Source organism: Gouania willdenowi, chromosome 18 (assembly GCF_900634775.1).
Source record: "Gouania willdenowi chromosome 18, fGouWil2.1, whole genome shotgun sequence".
NCBI lineage: Eukaryota > Metazoa > Chordata > Actinopteri > Blenniiformes > Gobiesocidae > Gouania > Gouania willdenowi.
In genome coordinates, this window is record NC_041061.1 from 6,340,243 (window position 1) to 6,365,093 (window position 24,851).

The 24,851-nt window shown below is 37.4% G+C and overlaps 2 protein-coding genes across 6 annotated transcripts; one reads left to right on the forward strand and one right to left on the reverse strand.

Moving 5' to 3' along the window:
- The first annotated feature begins 73 nt into the window (after positions 1-73).
- ino80b (INO80 complex subunit B) lies at positions 74-4,861 on the forward strand. The gene is made up of 5 exons (XM_028474452.1): positions 74-385; positions 1,413-1,590; positions 1,754-1,905; positions 2,589-2,761; positions 4,283-4,861. Exons 1-5 carry the CDS (start codon positions 346-348, stop codon positions 4,742-4,744), a joined length of 1,005 nt encoding a protein of 334 aa, XP_028330253.1. The 5' UTR covers positions 74-345; the 3' UTR covers positions 4,745-4,861.
- Positions 4,858-24,378, reverse strand: intu (inturned planar cell polarity protein). Of its 5 annotated transcripts, none has more exons than XM_028474448.1 (17): positions 24,215-24,378; positions 21,205-21,767; positions 20,513-20,598; positions 15,111-15,326; positions 14,161-14,279; positions 13,877-13,966; positions 12,179-12,256; positions 11,275-11,455; positions 11,078-11,131; positions 10,795-10,857; positions 9,343-9,561; positions 8,265-8,357; positions 7,868-8,185; positions 7,526-7,626; positions 6,590-6,779; positions 6,371-6,513; positions 4,858-5,180 (listed from the first exon to the last, which is right to left on the reverse strand). In XM_028474448.1, the coding sequence occupies exons 1-17, from the start codon at positions 24,280-24,282 to the stop codon at positions 5,069-5,071; spliced, it is 2,694 nt and encodes an 897-aa protein (XP_028330249.1). In that variant the 5' UTR covers positions 24,283-24,378; the 3' UTR covers positions 4,858-5,068. The 5 variants fall into 5 exon arrangements, with proteins under 5 accessions (XP_028330249.1, XP_028330248.1, XP_028330251.1 ...); XM_028474447.1 differs by lacking the exon at positions 24,215-24,378 and adding an exon at positions 23,020-23,289; XM_028474450.1 differs by lacking the exons at positions 13,877-13,966; positions 24,215-24,378 and adding an exon at positions 23,020-23,289.
- Positions 24,379-24,851: the final 473 nt, after the last annotated feature.

A 24,851-nucleotide genomic window follows, 5' to 3' on the forward strand; every position in this document is an offset into this window, starting at 1 on the left:
TTAAAAAAATAATATTTTGTGGATTAAAATGGTGCGTAACTTCCGTCAACCGGTAATGACGACACAAGCCATTTCCCATGTTGTGCTATTAGCATGAGGTGCTAACGCTAAAAAAAGCTCGTTGGATGTGTTTTCCAAAAGGTGGTTTTGCATTTATGAACGCGGTTTGGTAGTTTATGTATTTAGTTTGTATAACTTTGAATATAAATTGTTATTTATTGGTGGAAGAAGCAGCTAGAGGCGTAGTTTAGTTTGAAATCAGTTAGGTTTTGTTAAACGAGTCTTACTGTGTTTACGTGAAAATACTAAGATGTGAAGCTGCAGAGCGGCTGTTCTTCTGATTCAATGGGCAAAAGGAAAGATATGATTCATCCCAGGTTTCTCGGTGAGTATGTCAAATTTACTCATTATTTTGTTGATTGGACCGTTTTGGACACGAAATTTCCTGGTACTTTTCATTACAATCAAGACACTAAAGTTGTTTTTTTTTTTTTTTCGCTAAAAAAAGTCAACAAAGGCGTATCTGTTCGTTTATTTATTGTTTGTCACATAATCCACATTTATAATTGTTGCTTGTAAACATCAATTCTGTCAAATGTTTTATTTTCACCATATTTTTAATCAGACCTAGAAAAGTACAGTAAAATAAACTGCTTTAGCTTTATGTGGCTAAACACTTCCTAAAAGGCTAATATGTTGGCGTTAAACTATTTTATACATTTATTACAATAGTAGAAATTGTAGGATTTTTTTTTTCACGGTTTATTTGATTTTTGTGTTGTATGAAAAAAGGATGACTCTTTTAATACAGAAACTCATTAAGGCCAATATTGATGGAGAAAATAATTTCGGGCAAATCAAGAATAAAGTCGAAATGAATGTTGAGATTAATGTTGAAATTTCATGAATTTTGTAGATTTGACTTTATTAGCAAACCGTCGACTTTTATCACGATATTGTTTTTTTAGTGTAATTTTGAAATTTCAACTTTATCGATTTTATTCTCAAAATTTCAACTTTAAACTTGACTTTTCAGCTTTATTCTTCATTTGCCCAAAACTATTTTTAATCATCAAAAGTGTCCCTAATCTACTTCCGTACTATACAAATCATGCAGGACTGAAGCAAATAATAAATATATAACAGTATGTTTTAAGGAATGTACATGTATTGACCAGTGCTAGTGGAATGAAAACAATTATGAAAACAAACAAATAAAATGTTTATCATTCGATTATTTTTTTGCAGTAGTTTTTTTATTATTAATGCATAATTTTTTTTTTTAAATCAGTACTTAAGTCGCTTCTGACTTCAAATAATAGAACTTATTTAGTCAACAGAGTAGCAGGACATTGTATAAATCCCCTCCATCATATTATACCTTAATGTTCTCTGTGCTTCTATGTCTGTAGGCGAAGGCAGCTCCAGTCTGCATGGCGTCCATAAACGCAAACACAAGAAGCACAAGAAACACAAAAAGAAGCATCACAGCTTAGTCGAGGCCGAGCCCAAACCTGTCGTGGTTCCTCGAGCTCCGCCTCAGCTCAGGCTGAAGATCAAACTGGGAGGACAGACGCTGGGAACCAAGAGGTGAACATCTGGGTTTGTTTTATTGGGAAAATAACTTTGTGTCGCACTGAATTTCCAGGAAAAACTGCTCAAGAATGAAAGAAATGTTGAATGAATAATGAAAAAGTAACAATAACAGTAGATTATGAGACATAAACACACAAGTTACTTCTTTTTCCGTCAGCGTTCCCACCTTCACGGTTCATCCCGGCGTAGCTTGTCCTCCTTCGCCTTTGATGATCATCGATAATGACCCAGATGAAGACGACGACGATGAGGATGATGATGACGACGAAGCTCCCTCTGTGCCTTTGGAGCAGTATCGAGCTTGGCTGGGTAACACTGGTTTATACGTTTCCATTGTCCACCAGTACAGAATGGCCAGAACAAAAGTAAAACAGGAAAATATGGAATTTTCTTCAAAGCTTTGTTTTTACATTCGTCTAACAGAAAAAAATTGCAAACTCATCATATGTCACGAATAATGGTTATCAACGTTAAAATACGTATATATTTAACTATTATAAAACAGTAATTAGGAGAATCTTAACCATTTAATTCACTGGTAATAGATATATCTGCTCTCTCATTTTGCTCAAAATACTCTTTAATAATGTCATTATGCTTAAAAGAAAGTTAAAGAAATATCTTTTCTCCCCATTTAATTCACAAGTGTTAAACTCTTGGCCCGGGGTCCAAATCCGGCCCTTCAGAGCATATGATTTGGCCCCCAAGCAGAATGACAGAGAAAACATTAATTATTGTGTAAATTACCAACTAATTCAGTTGTAAATCAATTTTTTCCCAAACTCCTGCCATTTTTCTCAAATTATTACACAAAATCTCCCCCAAATTAATTACAAATTGCTTAAAAAAAATAAATAAATCAAAGGACATTTTAAGTATCTGTCACAAAAATTCTGTAAAGTTCTGGCAGTTTAAGTTTCCTGAGTTAAATGAATTCCAATCGAAGCCAAATATGTGAGTATTGTACATGGTTTGCGTTTGTTCGGTATCAGACGAGGACAGCAACATGGCCGCCTCCCCTCTGCCCGACGTGGACTCGGACTCCATGCTCTGCGCACCGGTGGACGAGGAAGAGCGGTGGTTGGACGCTCTGGAGAAAGGAGAGCTGGACGATAACGGGGAACTGAAGAAGGAGCTGGACGAGTCGCTGCTGACGGCGCGACAGGTGAGGGCGACTCAGGGTCAGACTCAGGGCTCACAGGAGGAGTTCACACAAAGTTAAAGTTAGAGGATGAATCAGCATACACAACGTGAACATCAGTTAAAAAGTGCTTAAAATAAGGATTTTGCAAGGCTGTAATGTGAATGCGGATTGGCTGAAATGTCCAAAATGGTGACGCCCACATTTAAAGGGATATTACAGTATGTGTGTTTGATACATTTATATGAATATTCCAAAGACATTTCTGACACAATTTACTAACTAAGTTTTAATATTCAGCTTTAGAGCCATCATCTAAAGTGCATTTAAGGCAGTGTTTTTCAACCTTGGGGTCCTGACCCCATGTGGGGGGTCGCATGGAATTAAAATGGGGCCACCTGAAATGTCTAATACTGAAAAAACAAATCAATACAGATTAAAATTATATTTTTATATTATTTTTCAAATTAACACATCACACAATAAATATCAAACGACTGAACTCTAAGTGAAAGTATAGAATACAGTCGTTTGAGATGTTTGTGGCGTTTTGAAAAGGAACAATAATTTATAAAAACTACAGAAATGTTATTTAAATTTTCATTATTATTTAATTATCTTTTTCATTATTTATTTTATACACTGTAATTTTTTTTTAACTAGATTTATATTTGAGTAAATGAAAGTATAGAATACGGTTGTTTGAGATTGTTTGTGGTGTTTTAATTTGAAAAAGAATATTTAAAAAAAATACTAAAATATAATTTTCCTTATTATTTAATGATTTAAGTAACTATTTAATTGCTTAATTTATATACTGTATTTAAAAAAACTAAATTCATATTTGAATACAGTTGTTTGAGATAGTGTGTGCTGTTTTAATCTGAAAAGAAATAATTTTAAAAAATACACGGTAATTTAAATTTTCATTATTATTTAAGTAACCATTTAATTATCAATTTTTATACAGTTTTGTTTAACTAGATTAATATTTGAGGAAGTGAAAGTATAGAATACAGTTGTTTGAGATTGTTTGATGGTGTTTTAATTTGAAAAGGAATAATAATTGAAAAAATAAAACATTTCTATAATATTTAATAACTTGAATCAGTAATTAGACATTTTAAGTGACCCCATTTGAATTCAGGCCGACCGCACACGGAGTCACCCCAAGGTTGAAAAACCCTTTAGATAATCGCTCTAAAGCTGAATAATAAAACTGTTTATAATTTTGTGTCAGAAATGTCTTTGGAATATTAACATGAAGGTTTAGCCTCAAACATGCGTAGTATCCCTTTAAATGTGGGTGTCACCATTTCAGCCAATCAGCATTCACATATGAAGTCTTACCACATCCTTATTTTAAGCTATATGTTCACGTTGTGTATGCTAAACACTTGCATGTATTTATGCAGTTAGACAGAATATTTAGGTGTTACGTCATTGACCCATGTATAGATCTATAATATATAGAAAATGTGCTTTATTTATCATAATAATAATAATAAAGGAGTTTAATGTGAGCTTCTATCTGTGGCCCTTCAGAAAGCTCTGCTCCACAAGCAGCAGATCCAGCCTCTGCTGGAACTGCCCATGGGCTACAAGGAGAAGGAGATGACGGCGGAGATGATGCAGAAACGCGAGGAGCGAGCGCGAAAGCGGCGGCTTCAGGCCGCCAAGAAAGCCGAGGACAGCAAGAACCAGACCATCGAGCGGCTCACCAAAACCAGCAAGGCCAAGATCAAGAGCCTGAGGGAGAAGAAGTCCAAGCTGAGTCAGACCCCCATGGTGCGCTATAGCGACTCAGCGCAGGGGGTGGTCATCTCCTTCCCAGTGGGCGTCGCCACTCCCACCACGGCACTACGCCCTCCTCCTCTGACCCCAGTGAACTGCGGCGTGAGCGGCTGCACCAACGTGAAGAAGTACTCGTGTTCTCAGACTGGGGTTCCCCTGTGTAGTCTGGAGTGTTACAGGAGGAACCTGCAGCTGGTGCAAGGTGCCGCCTGAGTCACAGAACGTACCCGAACAGTCGCTGGTTTTGGAGACTTGTGCCGTTTATTTCACACTTCTTCGGTTCTGATTCATTCTGTTAAAGACTCACTGACATAAAGAGCTCTGAAAACAGTCGACTCACTTTATTATTATTGTTCCCTTCTGTATCCAAGAAGTTCCTCCTCATATCAAAACTGTACAGACATTAAATTAGTAGCAATGATCTTATCTGTGCTGCATCAGTCCAGCTTCTGCAGCAGATCACGTCTCTCCTAAAGAGTTATTTACACTTTGTAAACGTGAGGCTTTCCTGAGAGACTCGTACACTGATGTGAGGCGTCACACGGCCAAACCAAAGGACAATCTGAAAGCCATCTCCACTGGAACCTCAGGCACCGAGTCATGGAAGCAGACGTAGAACTCCTGAGGAACTGGCTCCAGGAGCATCCTCCTGCAGGTCCAACCAGAGACATCAGCAGATCAGTTATTCTGGGACTGGGCCACAACATGTTTGTAATGTAGAGTTTAACAAAACAACTCCTCCATCCATTTGGATTTTACTAAACTTATCAGAAAATCAATAAACATGAGCTTTTTATTACCGATTAACCCAGTGTTTTTCAATCTTGGGGTTGTGACCCTATTAGGGTCGCCTGAAATGGCTAGTAATTGATAAATATATACTGATTAAAATCATGTATTTTTCAATAATTGTTATTTAATTAGTATTTACCACACACAATCTCAAACACAAGTCATCTACACTTTCACTTTCTCATGTATTAATTATAGTTCAAATAAAATGCAGTAAAAAAAATATCTGAGCTGGGGCATCTTGTCACTTTGTTGCATTAATCCTGTGTCACAAACAATATCAAAAACTAATTCTCGAGAAAAAGGTCATAAGATTACGACTTTATTCTCGAAATATTACGACTTAAATCTTATAAAATTACGATTTCATTAAGAAACGACTTTATTCTCATAAAATTACGACTTTATTCTCGAAATATTACAACTTTTTTTTTAATAATTTAAAAATGACAAAAATATGATTTAAATGTTAATTGTTATTTAATTATTTATGTAACTATTTAATTTTTATACTGTATTTTCTTTACCTAGATTTATATTTGAGGAAGTAAAATTAAAGAATACAGTTGTTCGTGATTGTGTGGTGTTTTAATTTGAAAAATTACATTAAAAATTTAAAATATAATTTTAATCAGTATCGTTTTTTTTTAAATAATTTATTCTTAATAAATACTAGACATTGTGCATTTTAATGTGGCCCTAACACGTCATCATAGAAAAATGTTTTGTCTGTCCCATAACGTAATAATGAACCCAAAATGTAACGAGTTGTTACATTTTGGCCAAAATGTTTTTACACTTTGGACTCCGTATCTTGTTGCATTATTGACCAGTTATTACATTTTAGGTTTTATTACATTTTTTGTTTCTTGTTACATTCCTGGCTTCCTTCCTATTGTTGCTCATGTTGGAGATGCTGGAGGAAATTAGAGGTTCTCAAACCTTTAGGAAGAACGTTTTTTTAGAGTTCTCTGCAGATTCTTTATCACGTATGAGAGATAAAAACATATACAGTGTGTGATGGTTCTGATCAGTAGTTGTAGTTACCCTATGACCCAGTAGGTCATGGTGGGAGCAGGTTTCTTTTGGTCCGTCCAGTTCTCAGGTTTGCACTGAAACAGCACGCCGTGTTCCTTAACCGGACCCAGACCCCAGCCGCCACCTGACGCCTGATAGGCCGCTCTCCGGCCCTGCAGGAAGGAGGATCACAGTGAGGCGGCGTGTGCACAGAGAACGGAGAGTGTGATGGTAGGATCGTGAACTTACCGTAGGCGGGAGGCTCTGCTGGAAGGCAGCGCGTATGGACAAGCAGCAATGGTGGAAGTTACGAACGAGCCGAGGGTGGATGGAACCGCCGAGCTGGGAGAGCTCAGAGTGAGTGGGAGCGATGAAGATTCCCTGCATCGTCTCCATCAGGACGTAGTGGAACAGAGTGTTTTCAGCACCAGAGGACAACCTGGTATGAACCCAGACCATCCATAAAGTCAACAAAATGATGGTCCATTGTTCTACGAATCTGTGATCACATTTATTTATTTATATGAATAATATCCACTGTTATCCAGAAATTTCATTATTATTTGCTCCATTGTATATAGTCATCTTAAAGATGGAAATCCTTGTTTTAATCAGAAATAAAATGGGTTAAAAGTGACCAAAAATGTTAGAAAAAGTGGTGAAATTGGATTTTGAAAAACCACAGAAATTGGTTCAAAGTTGCAATTTAGGGTGGCCAAAAACAGACAGAAAAAGTAGTAAAAAGAGTTCAAAGTGTCAATATTGGAACAAATAGTAGGAACATTTAGTTTAAACCGGCAAATAATGGGCATGACAAATTGTGAATGTGGTTAAATTGGCAAAAATAAGCATGAAATATGGTAAAAAGTGGTTGACAAAAATGGGTCAATATATAAGTGCCAAAAATGTCTTGAAAGTGGAAAACAATGCAGAAAAAGCATTGAAATTTGATGGAGAAGTGGCAGAAATGGGAGTAATGTAGCAAAAATGCATTAAAAGGAGTAAAAATATGGCAAGAAAAAGTGATGAAAATATGTTAAAATATGGCAAGTTTGGTGTAGTTTGCAGAAAAAGGGTAAAAAAAAAAGCAAAAATGGGATCAAATTGTAAAAAATTTTTTTCTTGAGGGTATTTGGCGACCCCTTGTGTACGTAAGCAGGTATTGCACAGATTGGTGTTGCTCACTTCATGGTTTGGTAGATTTGCTCCGACTCCCTCTCAGTCAGAGTCCTCCTTGGTGAAGGTGAGCTCAGGTGGAACGGGTTGGGGGGCTTCCTCCGTGGCGTCTAAACAACCAAACATTTAGAACGATGACGATGTGCAACGACATTTGTTCATTTAACACAAACAACTCAGAATTTTCCGGATTTTTCCACCAGTGTTTACAAATGAACAGACTTATTTTATTTTAAGCTTGGCAGCTAAAATGATGTGTCGTTTACCTTTGAACGTGTGCACATATTATATGTGAGTTTAAAGATTTAGTGTGAAATTAAACTTTTAATGCAGATATTATAGATATCTTACCTTAGAGTGAGCTACGCTCCCATCAGACCCCAGCGAGTCCCGCCGTGCTCCTAGCTTCTTACTATTAGCTAATCCAACTCCTAACGTGATCTCCGCCTGCACCTCGCTATCTGACAAGCTCCTCTGAGGGCTGGACCTCCTGGATCTCTCCCCGAACAGGCCGCGGCCTCGGACAGCGCCGGCGAGCTTGCTGAGGATAGGAGAAGGCGAGTCGGGGAGGAACCAATCGGCACAAGACAGGCAGGGAGTGGACGGGGCCTTGAGACGCTCCTCGACGGCAGATTCCAATGTTTCCAACTGCAGCAGAGTGGCTTTGACCTGATGATGACACACAGTCCAGCTTTAAAGCTACAGGAGGGAAGCTAACCTGCACATGGTCCCAGTCTGTAACTCTCACCTGGTCCACGTACACACAGTCTGGACCTAAACATCCAACGGCCTGCGAGGCACAGCCGCCGGACTCCAACAGCACACACTGCAGGAAGTGTCTCTGAAACCACAATTAGCGGAATCAAAAAAGACAACAAACAAACAAATACCACCAAAATCAGAAAAAACAGACTAAAATTACACAATAAACTGACAAAAATGACTTAAAACAATCAAATACCTCCAAAATCTGCAAATAAAAATTAAAAAAAGACTAAAGCCAAGCAATAAACTGACAAAAAGAACTCCAGATAACAAAAAAATAACCTGAAAACTTACATAAAGACTACAATAAAACTGAAAAAAAAAAAAAAAACAACTTAAAGCAACACAAAAAAAATAAATTAAAAACCACAAAAAAATGTGCATGTCAACAAATACAAATATATAAATAAAAGCAAGTCTCATAAGTTGTAAAAACAACCACAAGTATTCAAAATCTGGTCATTTATCTTCAGTTCAATAATTTAAATAAAGACGCATGAACACTAAATATGAACAAACTCCACCAATATCAGACTGAAAACTGACTGGGATTAAATAATAGACTAAAAACAGGCAATAAACTCACAAAAATGACTAAAAACAGATTAAAAAAGGTGCCTGAAAACAGGCAAAAAAGGACCAAAAACTGAATAACACCAACAAAAATGACTAAATCAGACTAATAGCAGCAATCAGACTAAAAAAGACTCAAAAGACAAAGAAACTAAAAACAAGCAATAAACTGACAAAAAACCTAAAAATGTACAATAAAGACTAAAAACAAACTGAAAACTGATCCAAAAAAAAAAATAAAAATCACAAAATCTTAAAAATACGCACGTCATTACAATCATTCCTCAGTTCTTCATGTAAATGACTTCATTTACCTTTTTGGTTTAATTCTGTCCCTTTTTTGTTTCTAATAATTCTATAATTCACCAGTTTGGGAGTGAGACAGAAACAAACCAAAAACTAAGTTCCTTTAAGTTTGAATAAAGAAAAAGTCTTTCCTTTCCAACCTTTTTAAACTGTTTATAAAAAGTGCTGATTATCCTCCTCACCAGCCCAACTATTAACAGGAAGTGCCTCCCTCGTGTCTGGGCGTATCCTGGCGTGCTTCCTGCGCTCCCATTGGCTCTCTGTTGAGGAAACACTTCCCTCCAGACGACCAGCTGACCCACGCGTTGCTCAGAGGTCAGCGGCAGCAGGCAGTAGTGCTGGAGGTACAGACTCACGTCCAGCAGGTCCTCCTTAGGAAGGTGGTTAGCGATCAGGTATGACTGGGAGGAGAAAGGAAGAGAAAGGTCAGCGCTGCCCCCTGGTGGAATGAATACTAACAATAACACTGATACTAGTGCATGTCTGTTGGTATGTTGGCACATCAGCATTTAACTGTTATTTTATTTTATGCTAAACAAAAGAAACCCTTATATTATAGAAGTAGAATGATTGTAAAGAAATAGAGAAAACAGGTTTAAAATTAATTTATCTCTTTCTAACAAACTTAAAATTTGCACATTTGTTGTTTTCTTTCTGCTGTTGTTGTTTTTCTAATTTATGTATGTACACATTTTGCACTTTTATCCTATGTTAGTATATATTTTTGTTCTTACTCTCTGCTCTGATATTGTGTTGCCGTAAATGTGAACGTCACCTCTGGGGATCAATAAAGTTATATTTATTCTATTTTATTCTAAAAAAAAAACATCTGAAATCACTGGTGACTCCAGTTAATCTCCTTTATTATACATTTTAACAATCTGTCCTTGAAAAATCTCATATAAACCGTCTTAAAATATGTTAATCATTGAAATAATGAGAAACGTCACCTGCTAAAAATGAATACTGGAACATAAAAACCTCAAGGCTTACAGAGCATTAAATAATCATTAAATATACAATACATTCAATAACTGTGAACTTAACTTCCTATAGGATACGTTTCTCTTCCCATAACTCTCTAAACCCCGTCCATGGAGGTTTTATCATCCACTACTCACATTATTGGATTAAATCAGCCAGTATTTGGTCTCTTTCAGTCTTTCTCTGTCAATTTCATCAAAACAAAGCCGTATATTTAATGTTTCCGTCACGTGTGAGTAAAACTACATAATGACATGATATTGGCTGTAAAGAGCAACTCCGTAGCTTTCAAAAACTGTTGGAATTTCTCCGACAGAGCAAATATTAGCAGAGTAACATGTTCCAGAGATGCGTTCAGGGTCCCTCGGAAACCCAGATACTTTCATCATTTATAAAATCTGTTCGGATGGTCCGGACAAGACGTGAAAAGAGGACATGTCCGGTTAAATCCGTATGCCGTATGGTCATACTAGCAGATACTCAAATACTTTATTGTATTTTCTATAAAATTATAATGATTTCAAATGATAAACCTCAACCTAAATTTAAGTTTTGATTTTGAGGTGAAATGCTCCGTCGTTTAAAAAAAAAAAAAGTCATTATTTTGCCTCCAACGAGGCAGGAAATCCTAAATAAGTCATTACACTTACCTTATAAAACAAGCAGGAACCGAGAATGACGTAAAGACGCCTCAGACCAAAGTGATCCTCCGACTGTGGCAAACAAAACATAAAAAAGTGAAACTGCAGGTTTGAAAAAAAAGAGCTCGTCAAATTAGACTGAAAAAATGCTAAAAAGGAAATGTGAAAGTTTCCTAAAAGCTCTCCATCCACTGTAGGAGGCGCTGTTGCATATTATTTCAATTTATCCAATCTTTTTGATGTACAGTATTAGAAATAAACAAACTCAATCCTACAGTGTGCTGATGCTCACCATTTCTCCAAAATCAGATGACTCAAAATCGGAGAGAATCGTGTCCACTTCCACCTGCACACGAAACGCCTCACATGTAACATTTACGGAGAATGTGTTTCTAACATTGGCCACAGGGGGGCGACACAACTGCACCAACCAGCAGCAAACGCCTCAAAAAAAGCAGCAGTGGTTTGTGTTGCAGTAGATTTTCTCACCTTGATTTCAGGAGGAAGCGTGAGCCATCGGACCGCCGGCAGTCCGTCCAGGAAAAGTGTCCCCGGTACGTCGGGCGGTGCCGAAGAGTTCCGCCTCAAACGTGTCGGTTGGATGAGCTGCTGGAAGAAAAGGCAGAAGAAGTGGTCCAACCTTGGGGCGAGGTCCTTCTGACAGAACGCACTGTTACCGACAACATAATGCACAAACATCTACTTGAGTGAACATTGCGAGAGGTTTTCACAATAAATGTCACTGTTAATGCCACCGTCCTTGTTATAATCTCTCAGGGGATACCATTTTTATTTCTTTATGTGTGTTATTGTTAGGAATAAAAAAAGAATGATAACATAATATTGTGAAGCTGTTCATGAGTTAATAAAGTTTTTTTTTTTTTTAGGATTTAATAACATCCGTTTTCAGTGAACAATGTTACCATGGCAACGGTCAACATCTGCACAAAACTCACAAAAGCACAGAACAGAAAAATAAACTAAACCCCGGAAATGAAAACATTGTTTTCAGATGGAAGAGCTAATTGTGCTAACTGCTAATACAGTATACACAGTGTGTACATTGGTATATTGTGCTAATAAACATTAGCAGTACAATGTGTTTTTGGAGTCATTTTGAGTGTCCTTATGTTTCATTTTGTTGTCATTTGTCAGTCTTTTTGTGTAATTTTGTAATTGTTCATGTAGTTTTGAAGTCATTTAGTGTAATTTTGTTCATTTTTTATGGTTTTGGTGTCATTTTGGGATTTAATTTGTGTATTTTTTAAATGTTATGTGTGTTATTAGTGTTGGGAAAATAAGAAACGAGAACATAATATTGTGGTGAGCTAACTGCGCTAAATGCTAATGTTAGCAAACAGCTTGATTCACATCCACACAGGGATTGGCCGACCTGTCCAGAGAGCCGTACATGACTTTTAACGTGCGCACCACGTCTCCCACCACCGCCTGCAGACTGAACAGAGGAACCCTGAGGAGAAAACATCACAACATCTACATAAAAACACAAGCTTTTACCAAACCACTTTAAAGAGATCCTCCACCTTTTTTACAAATGTAACTTTTCTAACAAAAAGCATTATTTTTGCAACATATTTGTTTTATTAACTTTTAAAAATGGGACTACTTTCCCGTTTTAAAACCTGTGTTTCTCATCTTAAAATCACGTGATTGATGATGTCACACGGCCCCACTGCCTGTAAACATTCCATTGATTCCTAATGGAAACTATACAGTCCGTGATTAGTCGCTAACTTCAGCCACCAGAGCGTGTCAGCGCACTGTTTAAGGGGAAGTAGCAGTCCCTTAGGAGAGCTCTTCTTCTCTGCTTCATTGTCTACTACGAAACCCCCAGCGGTCACACATTTTGTTCAGGTCAGTTTTTATCCTCTTTCGGTAAACAACTTTTCCTGATTATTAAGAGCAAACAAAAGCAGCACAAGTTGTAATTTTGACCGAAAAAGCTGCTAAATGATCTAAAAATCAGGCTGGATGTTTCACTCCAATAAAAAACAATGTAATGTTTACAGGCAGTGGGGCCGTGTGACATCATCAATCACATGATTTCAAGATGGCAGAACACAGGCTCTAAAACTGTTAAATAGACCAATTTTAAAAGGTAATTTGTTAGCCATAAATCTTCTAATAAGTACATTTAAAAGGTTTTAGGCCACATTTGTAAAAACAGTGAAAGATCCCTTTAACACAAACTCCTTTAATGGTACGTTAACACCAAACGTGTTTCGGGCATCAAAATCGTGCCTCACGCCTCTAGTTGGATGCTTGTGCTCATTGAATCAGACGCTTGTCACCAACGTCGAAGACGCTCTGGACCCACGTCCAAACAAGTTGGGAAGAGAGCGCATTTAGGGGAGGGGCTTCTTTGTTGCCGGTGGTGTTCATACAATGGATGATATTGTTGGGATTAGTTATGTTCATAATTCACCCAGTGACTACGAAGTGGTGGCGAACATTGTGTTGAGAAGGCGGTGTTTCTGGTCGGATGTATTTTGGTATGACTCAGTGTGTGCACTGTGATGTCAGAGGGCTATAGAGAAGTGTGGTTGAATGGAGAATAAAGTTTGGAGTTCATTGCTGAACACGTCGCCTCCGACTCCCGTTCATCAGCTCTACATTATCCAGAGAGTGACTTGGCTATTTTTGATAAAGACAACATCGTTGAAAGGTGCCTCGGCACCATTTCTAGATTCACCAGAGCTCCGCTCGGATTAGAGAGTCGCTTTCAGCGCTACTTCCCATGCCCAGGTTGACGACCTGCTCACCAGCATCGGCGCTCGCATCCCCTACCAGGACACCAACTACAGGCGCTCTATTCCAGCAGAAGTCCCGACTCTAGCGTCGGCCGCGTTGAAATCTCAAAACGTGCAGTGTCCGCCATGTGTAAAGACGTGCAGCGGGAACTCTGACGCTCCCTAGAAGCGCATCCACCATATACTGTGTATGTACAACTGATGCTTTTGATGCATTTGGTGTGAAAGTGCCATCAGATTTTTACACTGAACGTACGTCTGATCTGATACACCTGCCATGTGTGACCGTGTGTGTGTGTGTGTGTGTGTGTGTGTGAGACCTCTCTGCAGGAAGGCCGATGACCAGCAGGTTGTTTCCTTCCTTCCAGTATCCAACGTGCACCAGATGTTTGCCAAGCAAAAGTGACGAACTATGAGGGCAGGACAACTGTTATAATCATTTAAATAACTATTTATAAAATTATTGTAAGATTATTGTTTGGGAGGGAAGGAGCGCAGCTTAAAAAAAGTATAAAAATGGATGAAGGGATGGATGGACAGAAGAGTATACACTACAGTATGTGATGTGGACGCATGGACAAATTAGTGATGGATGGATGTGTACCTGACGATGTGTCCTCCTGTCACTGTGTCCAACATGTCACACAGGGTGAGAAAAATCCCTCTCACTGCTTTCAGCTGCTTCGAAGCTTCAGACAGAGGAAACTGATACCAGATCTCCTCCTAACACACACACACACAGGCAAAAATAAAATGTATCGGTCAAAGAAGAAAGTAAAAATGACATGAAGCATTATGTAAATGACACTCAACACTCCCGGTGCCTATAGTACATGATTGCAGGCATTTTTTTTAAAAATCAAACAGTTGAATAAACTCAAAATTCTTACAAAATCCTTCAATTTTCCTCCAACCATGACATAATATTTTGCCTTGATCGAAAAAAAAAAAAATTGGTCACAAAATCAAGGAAATTTAAAGTGAAGATCCTGTTGGGAATGATATCTGTCACTCATTGTTTGGATATGGTCGGTTTCTTACATATTTTGTAATTTATGTGTACGTAGAAGTGCAAACTAGGGGCACAATGATGTTAAAATTATTCGTTTCACGCATAAAATCTGTGGCCCACTTGAGATCAAACTGCTCCCTGAACTAAAATGAGTTTGACATCCCTGATATAGGTAATAAAATATTATTATATAAAATGTACATGCTGAAAAAAAAATCATAAAATTTTATTGAAAAATAAAATTCAAGTTAATGAAACACAAAAAAATAACAAAATAACATGGAAAATGTATCAAACATACTTTTCTTTCATTTTTGGAAAATTTTATTGAACAAATGTATGTATGTTCTAGACCATATTCAAAATATCTTTAGGGGAATTTATTTATGCATGTTTTTGGAGACATTTTGTGTGTTTTTGGAGCCTTTTGAGTAATTTTGTGCAGTTTTGAAGTCATTTAATGTAATTTTGTGTGTTTTTGGAGCCATTTTTGTTGGCGACGCTAATGATTTGTGCTTCTTTGCCTGCATGCTCATGCTCACCTCGTCCCGTGTAGACGTGGAGTCCAGTCGTAGTGAGAGGAACATGACGACGTGTGGGAGATGATCGACGGACATCTGCAGCTCGGCCGCGTCCTCCCCCCACAGCAGACGAACCAGCTGACTGACGGGGGGACGAGCCTTCAGCTCACGGTCACACAGGGAGACGTCCCCCCCGCTACGGCCCAGAGGAGCCACGGTTTCTAACGTCAACCTCACCTGGAGAACAAATCACAAAGATTAGACGATGTGTGTGAATAAGCTGGACGTCACATTTGAGTGTTTCCAACGCTACACAACATCAGGGAAGGGATTTTAAAATCAAAGTTTGAGGTCTCTGTGTGTGTGTGTGTGGTTTTAATTTCCACTCTGGTCTCTTCCTGTCACGCTGTCGTTTACAGGAACCGACGCAGAGCTGCAGTAAAATCCTGACGTGCGTGTGGGAATAAAACCACATTTTCCTCAAGCTCCAAGGGAATAATACCCCTCTTCATCAACTGTAATTTACATAAGACATTAACTTTTTATTAAAACCAATCCAAAAAGAACATTTAGAAGCTAAGTTTTGCCAAAAATAAGGAACATTTATCACATTCATGTCAGAATTTAGAATAATTACACATTAGTCTAAAAACAAAGGGTTTTAGTTGTAATTTTTATGTATTTAAGAATCATTTTGTGTATTTTTGGAGCTATTTAGTGTATATTTGTTACAATTTGTGTGTTTTTGGCATCATTTCATGTAATTGTTTGGTCGTTTGTGTACGTAAATTGAACCAAATGTATTTTTAGTCATTGTTTTGTTTTTTTGTTTTTTTCAGTCGTGCGTGTTTTTAGAGCAGTTTTATTTTAGTCGTTTTCAGTAATTTTGTTGACCATTATAGAGTTCTTTTGTGTCATTCCGTGTTTTTGTTGTCATGTGTGAGTTTTTGATGAATTCTTGAAGTCCTTGTGTTTAAATTTGCGTGTTTATGGAGTCTGTGTGTAATTTTGTTATTGTTTATTTAGTTTTGAAGTTATTTAGTGTAATTCTGGGATTCAATTTGTGTTTGAGAGTGTTTTGATCAAATGTGTACTTTTGTGTGTCATTGTTTTTTGTATTTTTTTAGTCTTTTTGTGTAATTTTGTTATCGTTTATGTAGTTCTGAAGTTATTTAGTGTAATTTTGGGATTTGCATAATTTTGGGTGCTTTTTAGTCATTTTGTGTATTTCTGTTGTTGTTTTGAGTGTTCTTCTGTTGTTGTTTTGTCTTTTGTGTTGTTTTTGTTAGTCTGCAGTAACTTTGTGTGTTTTCTGAATTTGTGGCATATGTCGACTATAAAAACTCAGTTTCTAAATCGCCCTCCAACAACACACTTAGGGCTGAGGTTGCCCAATAGAAAAACACTTGTCTGACCTGCTTTAGCTAACTAGCATGATGCTATTTCAAGTAATTAAATAATTTAAAAATACAAAGAAGTGGAACAACAAATCTAACATCTGCTGGATGTGACCAGTCGTGACAGTTTACACCACTAGATGGTGCAAAGCAGAAGTAAATCAGTATCTTCATGAAGTGTTGCCATACATTGAGGCTCTAATCCTCTGAGCTGCAGAGGAAATATTGTGTTACCTGCTTAAAAAAGAAGAAGAAAAGAGTTTTGTAAAGCAGCCTCTGTGGCCGTCGGTTCTAACCACAGCTTTTCCTTCAGGCGCCTTGGGCCGGGACGCCTGCCAGCGCAGTCTCAGGGCCTAGTGAACTCATCTGAGCCTGACTGAGGGAATATCTAAAACCACAGAATGACCATCACCTTCAGGAATCAGTGGAAAACTTTAAGACTTTGGATCAAACGCAGAAAAAGGATTATATGAATAATAAAGATGTGGTTGTAGTGGACTGGAGCGTTCCCAGGGTGTCCCGCCTGTTCAGCTGTGGTTCAGCTCACACTGAAGCTAATATTCTCCCAGACTCCATCAGGGCTGAGCTTTAATCTCCGTCTGCTCTACGGTGTAATTTACTCTGTGACTACATCCTCTAATCAGCTGAACTCTGATTCCACTAAAGCTTCCTGTGGCCGAGAAGATGAGCCTCAGCCAATCACGTTCCACCGCTGGGTTCTCCATCAGTGCCATTTACACATTCCTCCATTCCTTCTGCAGTGTGGTGAAAGAACACCTCTGAAGGATGATGATACAGTCTGACACACAGCTCACACTTTGTCCTGCTGACAACGTTAGATATTACTGAGATTTTAAAGCTCATTACCACAGGCCATTCACATTTTTATTATTTTTTTTTATCATTTTAACCACTTATTTTATTCAGCTGATTTAATAGCGTCTCCCTGATTCTCACAAATCATGCACAATCTCCCGGTGGTGAGGGTTAGACTTCAGTATTGCCAATTTTGTGTCATTTTGTAGAAGTTAGTTGACATCACTAGAGTCATTTTGTGTGTTGTTTAAGCTCTTTTGTATAATTTTGTTATCATTCGTGTGTTTTTGGAGTCTTCTTGTATAATTTGGTTATCATTATGTCGTTCTTAAGTCATTTAGTGTAATTTAGTTATTGTTTTGTGTGGTTTTGCAGAATTTTGTTGGAGTCATTTTGTGTAATTCTGTGTTTTGGAGTCTTTGTGTGTTTTTAAAGTCACTTTGTGTATTTTTTGAAGTTCTTTTGTTCAAATTTTTGTCATTTAGGTAGTTTTGAAGTCATTTGGTGTAATTTGGTCATCATTCCAGTGTTTTTGGTGTCATTTAGTGCCATTTTAAGCTTCAATTTGTGTATTTTTGAAGTAATTTTGTGTAGTTGTGTATAAAAGTAATTTTGTGTTTTTAAAGCCACTTTGTGTATTTTTGAAGCTATTTTGCTTAATTCTGTTATGGTCAATTATTATATTCATCATCATATCGTCAAATGTATGTTCATGTGTACAATTTGTCATGTTTTAATACATGACGACTCCATTACTCTTTACACTTTTGAACAGCTGAATCATGATTAAACAGTACAGAGCGTACTCAGTGCACAGAGCCAAGGCCAGAATCTCTGCTCACATGCAGACATACACTGACGCACACACTTATCAAGACAGATAAAGACTGGAGCCGAACCTTCTCATAACATCTTCATCATCCTCCAACATTTCCACTATGGGCATCTGACTTCCTCCCTTTTGTCTCTCACTGTTGGGACCTTTTCTTATCTGTATAAAAACCTTAAGCTGAAACTGTTAGGGGGCGCGGCACTTCCTTCGGACGTCCGCCTGGACGGACGCTAATTTTGTTTCATTTTGTTCCATCTTGTACCTTTTTTCTTAGTTTAGAATAAACTTTTTTTATATAAAATCATCAATGCTTCTCCTGGACTCCATCATTCAACCAGAGCAATGAATCATGTCTCCAAATGAGGTCAACCGTAAATTCAGCCGTAACAATACTTTGTTGTTATTTAGGTAGTTTTTAAGTCATTTAGTGTAATTTTGTCATCATGCCTGTGTTTTTGATGTCATTCCGTATACATTTGTGTGTATTAAAGTTTTTTTTGTGTGTTTTTAAAGCTACTTTGTGTATTTTTGAAGTTCTTTTGTTTAATTTTGTTGTCATTGAGGTAGTTTTGAAGTCATTTAGTGTAATTTTGTCATCATTCCAGTGTTTTTGGTGTCATTTAATGTAACTTTGAGCTTCGATTTGTGTATTTTTGAAGTCATTTTGTGTATATTTGTGTGTTTAAAAGTAATTTTGTGTGTTTTAAAGCAACTTTGTGTATTTTAGAAGTTCTTTTGTTTAATTTTCTTGTCATTTAGGTAGTTTTAAAGTCATTGAGGTAGTTTTGAAGTCATTTAGTGTAATTTTGTCATCCTGCCTGTGTTTTTGGCATGTTTTGAGCTTTGATTTGTATATTTTTGAAGTCAATTTGTGCAATTTTGTTACTGTTTTTAGTATTCTTCCGTCATTATTTTTTGTCAATTTAATGACTTTGTGGCAATATTCAGCAAGTTTTCAGCAACTCTTTGTCACACAAAGGCTGCTGTGAGCCCCGCCCCCATCACTCAGCATTTACAGGCAACTCGGTCCTTGTTTAAAGTCCCAGGTTTTTTAATGTACTTTGGCGTCAATATTAATGTGTTAATATTCACTTCTCATGACAGTAAAACAGGTCAATCTATAAACCATTTGAAAACATGGTTAACACCCAGTTTTTCTTGGAAAAACAACAGTCTTATATAGGGATGTAACAATTCACTCAACTCCCGATACGATTTGATTCACGATACGATTCTCTCACGATTTATTTTACAAAATGGGACTGTAGACAAATGATGACTGAAAAATATTCCTTTCTTTTTTGGGGGAAAAAAATAGAAAATACTGTATTATTTTCCTTTTATTTTTAATTGTCAAAAGAATCCCTTGATAAACTATTCAAAACAATGCAATTTAACTAAAAATAAATCTTGAATGAAATAAATAAAGGAATAATACAAATGAAGAAGAAGCTTATTAATTTCAATTCTGGTTCTATAGTAAACAATACAAAACTGCATAATAGTTTTTTTTTTTTTTTAAGTGCAACTGAAAATGTATTTTATGCCTTAACAATTGGACTTTAAAAGAAAAAAAACCGTCATTGCACTGATTTACGTCAGATATTTGTTTGGACCAGCAGAGGGCGCTGGTAACCCAGTGGTCGGTTGGCATGCAGCTAATGTAGCAGTGAAGGAGAGATGCTATGCGAGCGGACAGAGCTAATAGAAAAACGTAACTTTTACAGATATTCACGTAATATTACAGATATTCTTTCGGTGCTAAAGGGGAAAGGAATAATTTATTAACATTAACATGTAAGAGTAGAAGGCGGCCAAAAAGAAAATAGTAGCAGATTCCGCCCGCCGGTACACTGCTAGACAAGAGAAGGGATAAATATAGAGCGCCCTCTGCTGTTTAAAAAAAGTACTGCGATTCAATTTTCAAAGTATCGATGTCAATCGTGATACCTATGAATCGATTTTTAACTGCCTTACGATTAATCGTTACATCCCTAGTCTTATACCATGAAACTGTTTTCATTTTTTTTTTTTTAAATACTGTGATAGAAATTTTTACATTTAACAGTCTCTAAATATTTATTCTCATCGATATTGTTGTTGATATCAAGCCAAATTAGCAACTACATTCACGTCACAAAATGCAACACAACAGCTGTGCGCATTGTGGGAATTCTTGTGGTTTTCCTTTAGGCTTCCAGAGAACTTAAAATGGATTTACGATTGGGGGGAAATTGCAAGTGTTGTAAACACCAGACAAAAATAACTTTCTTACTTTGGCTCGTTAGAAACATCTGTCGTCCTTCTGCTGAGACTTTAATACAGCCCGCTCATTTCACGCTGACAAGGAGAGTGTGGGAACAAAAGTGATCACTGACCTGTGTGGGCCCGGGGATGCAGGAAAGAACCCTCTCTATGTTTTCAGACGTCACCTCCACGTCGTCCATAGCAACAATCACATCACCTGACAACAGACACATACAAGGTGTGAATGAAACAACAATACTATTGTTGTTTAAAAATACTTGATCAAAGTGCTGCATTTGACACTGTGGACCATAACATTTTGTTGCACAGATTGCAGCACTTTTCCATTTAGTCAAACCAACTGTTGCAATGGTTTAAGTCATACTTGGAGAACCAAAGTTATTTTGTAAGCATTGGAAACTTTGAATCTGACAGATTACCAATGTCCTGTGGGGTTCCTCAGGACTCTTATTGGATCCCTTCTGTTTAGCCTTTATATGCTTCCTTTAGGACAAATTAAACCATGACAAGATGGAGGTGATTGTCTTTGGTAACAAGGAAAAACGTAAGTATCTTGAGTCTGGATCTTTAAAAGCTAAAGACCAAGTCAAGAACCTTGGTGTTCTGATTGACTCAGATCTTACATTCAGCAGTCAGATCAAATCTATTACAAAAACAGCTTCTACCACTTATAGAAAGTGAAATGTTTAATGACTCTGGACTGGACTATTGTAATGGTCTTTTCACAGGAATCCCCCAAAACAGCATCAAACAGCTACAGCTGGTTCAGAACACACAACCCGTGATAAAGTGAAACTCCTACCGATGAGGATTTGATCAGATTTACAGGCGGGGCTGTTTGGTACCAGTCCGTCCACCCTCAGCCTCTCCTCCGGTCTGACCTCTGCTGGATCACTGAGACCTCTGCTCCAGGCAGGACGATGAACCACCCCTAGAAGAGTCTCCAGTAGACCATTTCCAGCCCCCAGCAGGGTAGAGGAAGCCCCTAAACGCTTAGGGTTGAGGTAGACGCACACCTCCTTCAGCTGGGCTCTAACGCCCTGCCTCGGGCTCGGCTGGTTCTTCAGAATCGACGCCGGTGGAGCCGATTCGTCTTTCCCTCGTCTGCGCCGAGCGGCCCGACATTTCCTCCTGAGGATCCTTGCCAACCTCTTCAATGTGGGTTCACCTTTGGGCCGTGAACCCCCGCCGCGCTGCTTCTTTTTCTGATCGGTGAAGATCTCCGCCTCCTGCTCGCTGAAGTGAACGTGATTGGTCGATGGTGCAGCCTGAGCGAGGGCCAGCTCCTCTTCGCCTTCGCTCAGCTCCAGGTAGAAAAGCTCCCCGTTATTCTGAATGTCGTCAAGCCATTCTGGTTCCAGGTCACTGAGGAGAAATCACCACAGCAATGAACAATAGATTCAACCAAAATTCATTGATTTTTGATTATCACAAAATAATGCACGGAAATCCGAGAATTAACTTCCTGAAATAGTTGATGTGAAAACAGAATTAACCCCCATCTAAATGTTTTGGGAGAATATCAGGCATTTTCACCACATTTCTCTATTAAACGGGAGCTTAAATTTGCTCCAAGGGAAAAAATATTGGTTGTCAATATATCAAGTTTTTTTTTCTGTGTGTGACAATAATAAAAATTGACATTTCCTCCCCAGAATTGATTAATATATCTTTTAGAACATGTCTGCATATGTCATTATAGGTTAACACTACATTTAATGTAATGCACTTATGTTATGGAACTATGACTCATATTGTTTCTAGAACTGTATGACTTAAGTTTGGTTTTCAGATAAGGAAAATAAAGAAATAAAAATCGCAATAATCGTTCAAATCAAATCGCAAAAAAAAAAAAAAAAAATCAGATTTAGAACATATATCGAATTGGCACACAAGTATGGCGATAAAATTGAATTGGGACAAAAGCATAATGTCCCAGCCCTACATCTGTGCTATATATTAATTTAGGCTTGATTTTGTTTAAAAATATAACAATTTTGCCATTTTTGTTTCAGGGCGTTACGTCTGTAAATATTCTCTATTTTACGCCCATTTCTGAAAAATTGGAATCCGTAAACTATTCATACATTGTGACAGACTTTAAGGATGAGGTATTAGCCTAATAGTGCCGGCTCCCACAGCACACCTTCATAGAGCAACGATTTGATGGTTTTTAAGTAAAACGTAAAAAATCTAATAGTAGTAATAGATCAGAAGCCAATGCAACACACACACACACACACACACACACACACACACACACACACACACACACACACACACACACACACACACACACACACACACACACACACACACACACACACACACACACACACACACAGCCTGTGGTTCCTCTGTTTTCCATTTCTAGAAATCTTTAGTCAGCAGTTCAAAGCAACATCTAATTTCCTGCTGAAGAAAACTTATAATTATTTACGAAGGTTTGTCCTCCAAAGAATTTGCCCACAGCTATGAAAAGAACAAGAGACACTCCCCTCCATGTCTGTCATTAGCCAGCACGTTCGCGTGCATATTTGTAACGACACATTTCAAACAGTGACGCTTTAAAACCCCAAAGTGCTCCACGTGTCTAAACGTGACTAACTCAACTCACCCCGAGGAGTCGGATTCGCGGGAACTCGATTCACTAGCTTGTTCTTCTTTAACGTCTCCGTCTCTTTGTGAGCTACAAACAGCTTCCTCCACGCACTGCTTGTCTTTCGCCAGCGCCATTTGCTTCAAAATTAACTTAACTTGATCTTAATTTCCACGTGGTTACAACAAAACGGCTCATTTTTGTCAAAAACAACAAAAAAAAACACATCATAAACCAGCGACTACAAGTTCTCGCCGTGAGGAACGTTGACAAGCTAGTTGGTGGCGTCACGTGATTCCCTGCGATGGATTTGATTGGAGGAAAGCGTGGTTGCCCTTGACAACACAGAAACTTTCCGTGCAGCCATTGTTTTTTGCTCTAATCAGGGTGTTTTGTCAACTTTCAAGTTCTATTAATAATTACAAACAAACTATATATATATATCAACATGATTTTTTTCAAATTTCGGATTAAAATGAATCATTAGAACCTCATAAAATAGCTAATAGCTTATAATTAAATTTCAAAAAGAAAAATATAAATCCTTTGCTGTGTGAATTTTTTTAAAAAAACGACCGAAAACTTGTAGATAGTGTCGTGATAACGTAGACGGAATACTATTGGTGGTGAGTACCATAGCAAAAACATGTTTATTTTATTTTATTATTTATTATTATTAGTTAGTTAGTTAAATCGTACATTGTATTTTTTCCCAAAGATGAGCAAATTAAAGTGAAAATTAAAAATGATCACAAACGTATTTATGTATTTATTTTATGTAAATATTTAGTTAGTTAAATCGTACGTTGTATTTTTTCCCTCAAGATGAGTAAATTAATGTGAAAATTAAAGACAACCAAGAGAGAACCAAAGGAAAGACGCGTCAATTTTATTTATTTACTTTAAAATAAATAAATAAATGAAATAATAATAATAATTTAAATAAATTGTACATTGTGTTTTCCAAGACGAATAAATTACACAATTTAGGTTCAAATAGGAGATTGCGCAGTTATTTGGTTATTAAAGAAATAACACAATACCTACACAAACACAACGACAGACGTTATCTATATGTATTTCAAATAAAATACAACGTGGTTGCCCAACATCAGTGGGCTGTGCACGAGGTTTTTAAATCCCCTCGAGCCTCCGGGAAAGCTCGTGCAAACAAAAACACCTTTATTAATAAAAGAGATCAATGGAGACTGACCTGTAGAGGAGAACGCTGCGGATGGAGTCAAAGTCCTCCAGGTTGTTGGAGAATGAAAGGTTGAACATGATTTGTGTCTCATGTTGTTGACATCACGCTGAGCTCAACTAGCGAATGAAAGCGTGTGTTTTAGTCACTCTCACTTTCTCCTCCTGTTGGGCCCCGCCCACTCACGAGCTGCAAACAGAACCTTCCCTTTAATAATAATAATAATAATAATAATAATAATAATAATAACTCCTCCTCCTGCACCTTCATATTCACTCTGTCCACAGAAAAGAAAAAGCTTGATTCTAAGTTATCAAGGTTTATGTTAAACTTTGCTCTGAAAAAGACCCAATGACAAAATAAATACATGCCAAAAATACTCGACCACCTTAAAACATACAAAGATTAATCAACCAGAGGACTTTATTACTTAAGAGGAACGAGTCTGTAAAGTTTACACAAGTGTAAAAAAGTGAAGGTATGTATTTTTATGAAAATTGAGTATGTTTGTGCTTTTATTGTGAAGGAAGGTAGTTTGAATATGATTGTTTATTCATACATCCAGCAGATGGCAGTATTTCATTACTTACTCATTTCAGCAAGTTCATGTTGTCTTCTTTTTTGAAATAATATGTTAAGGTTTAATTTT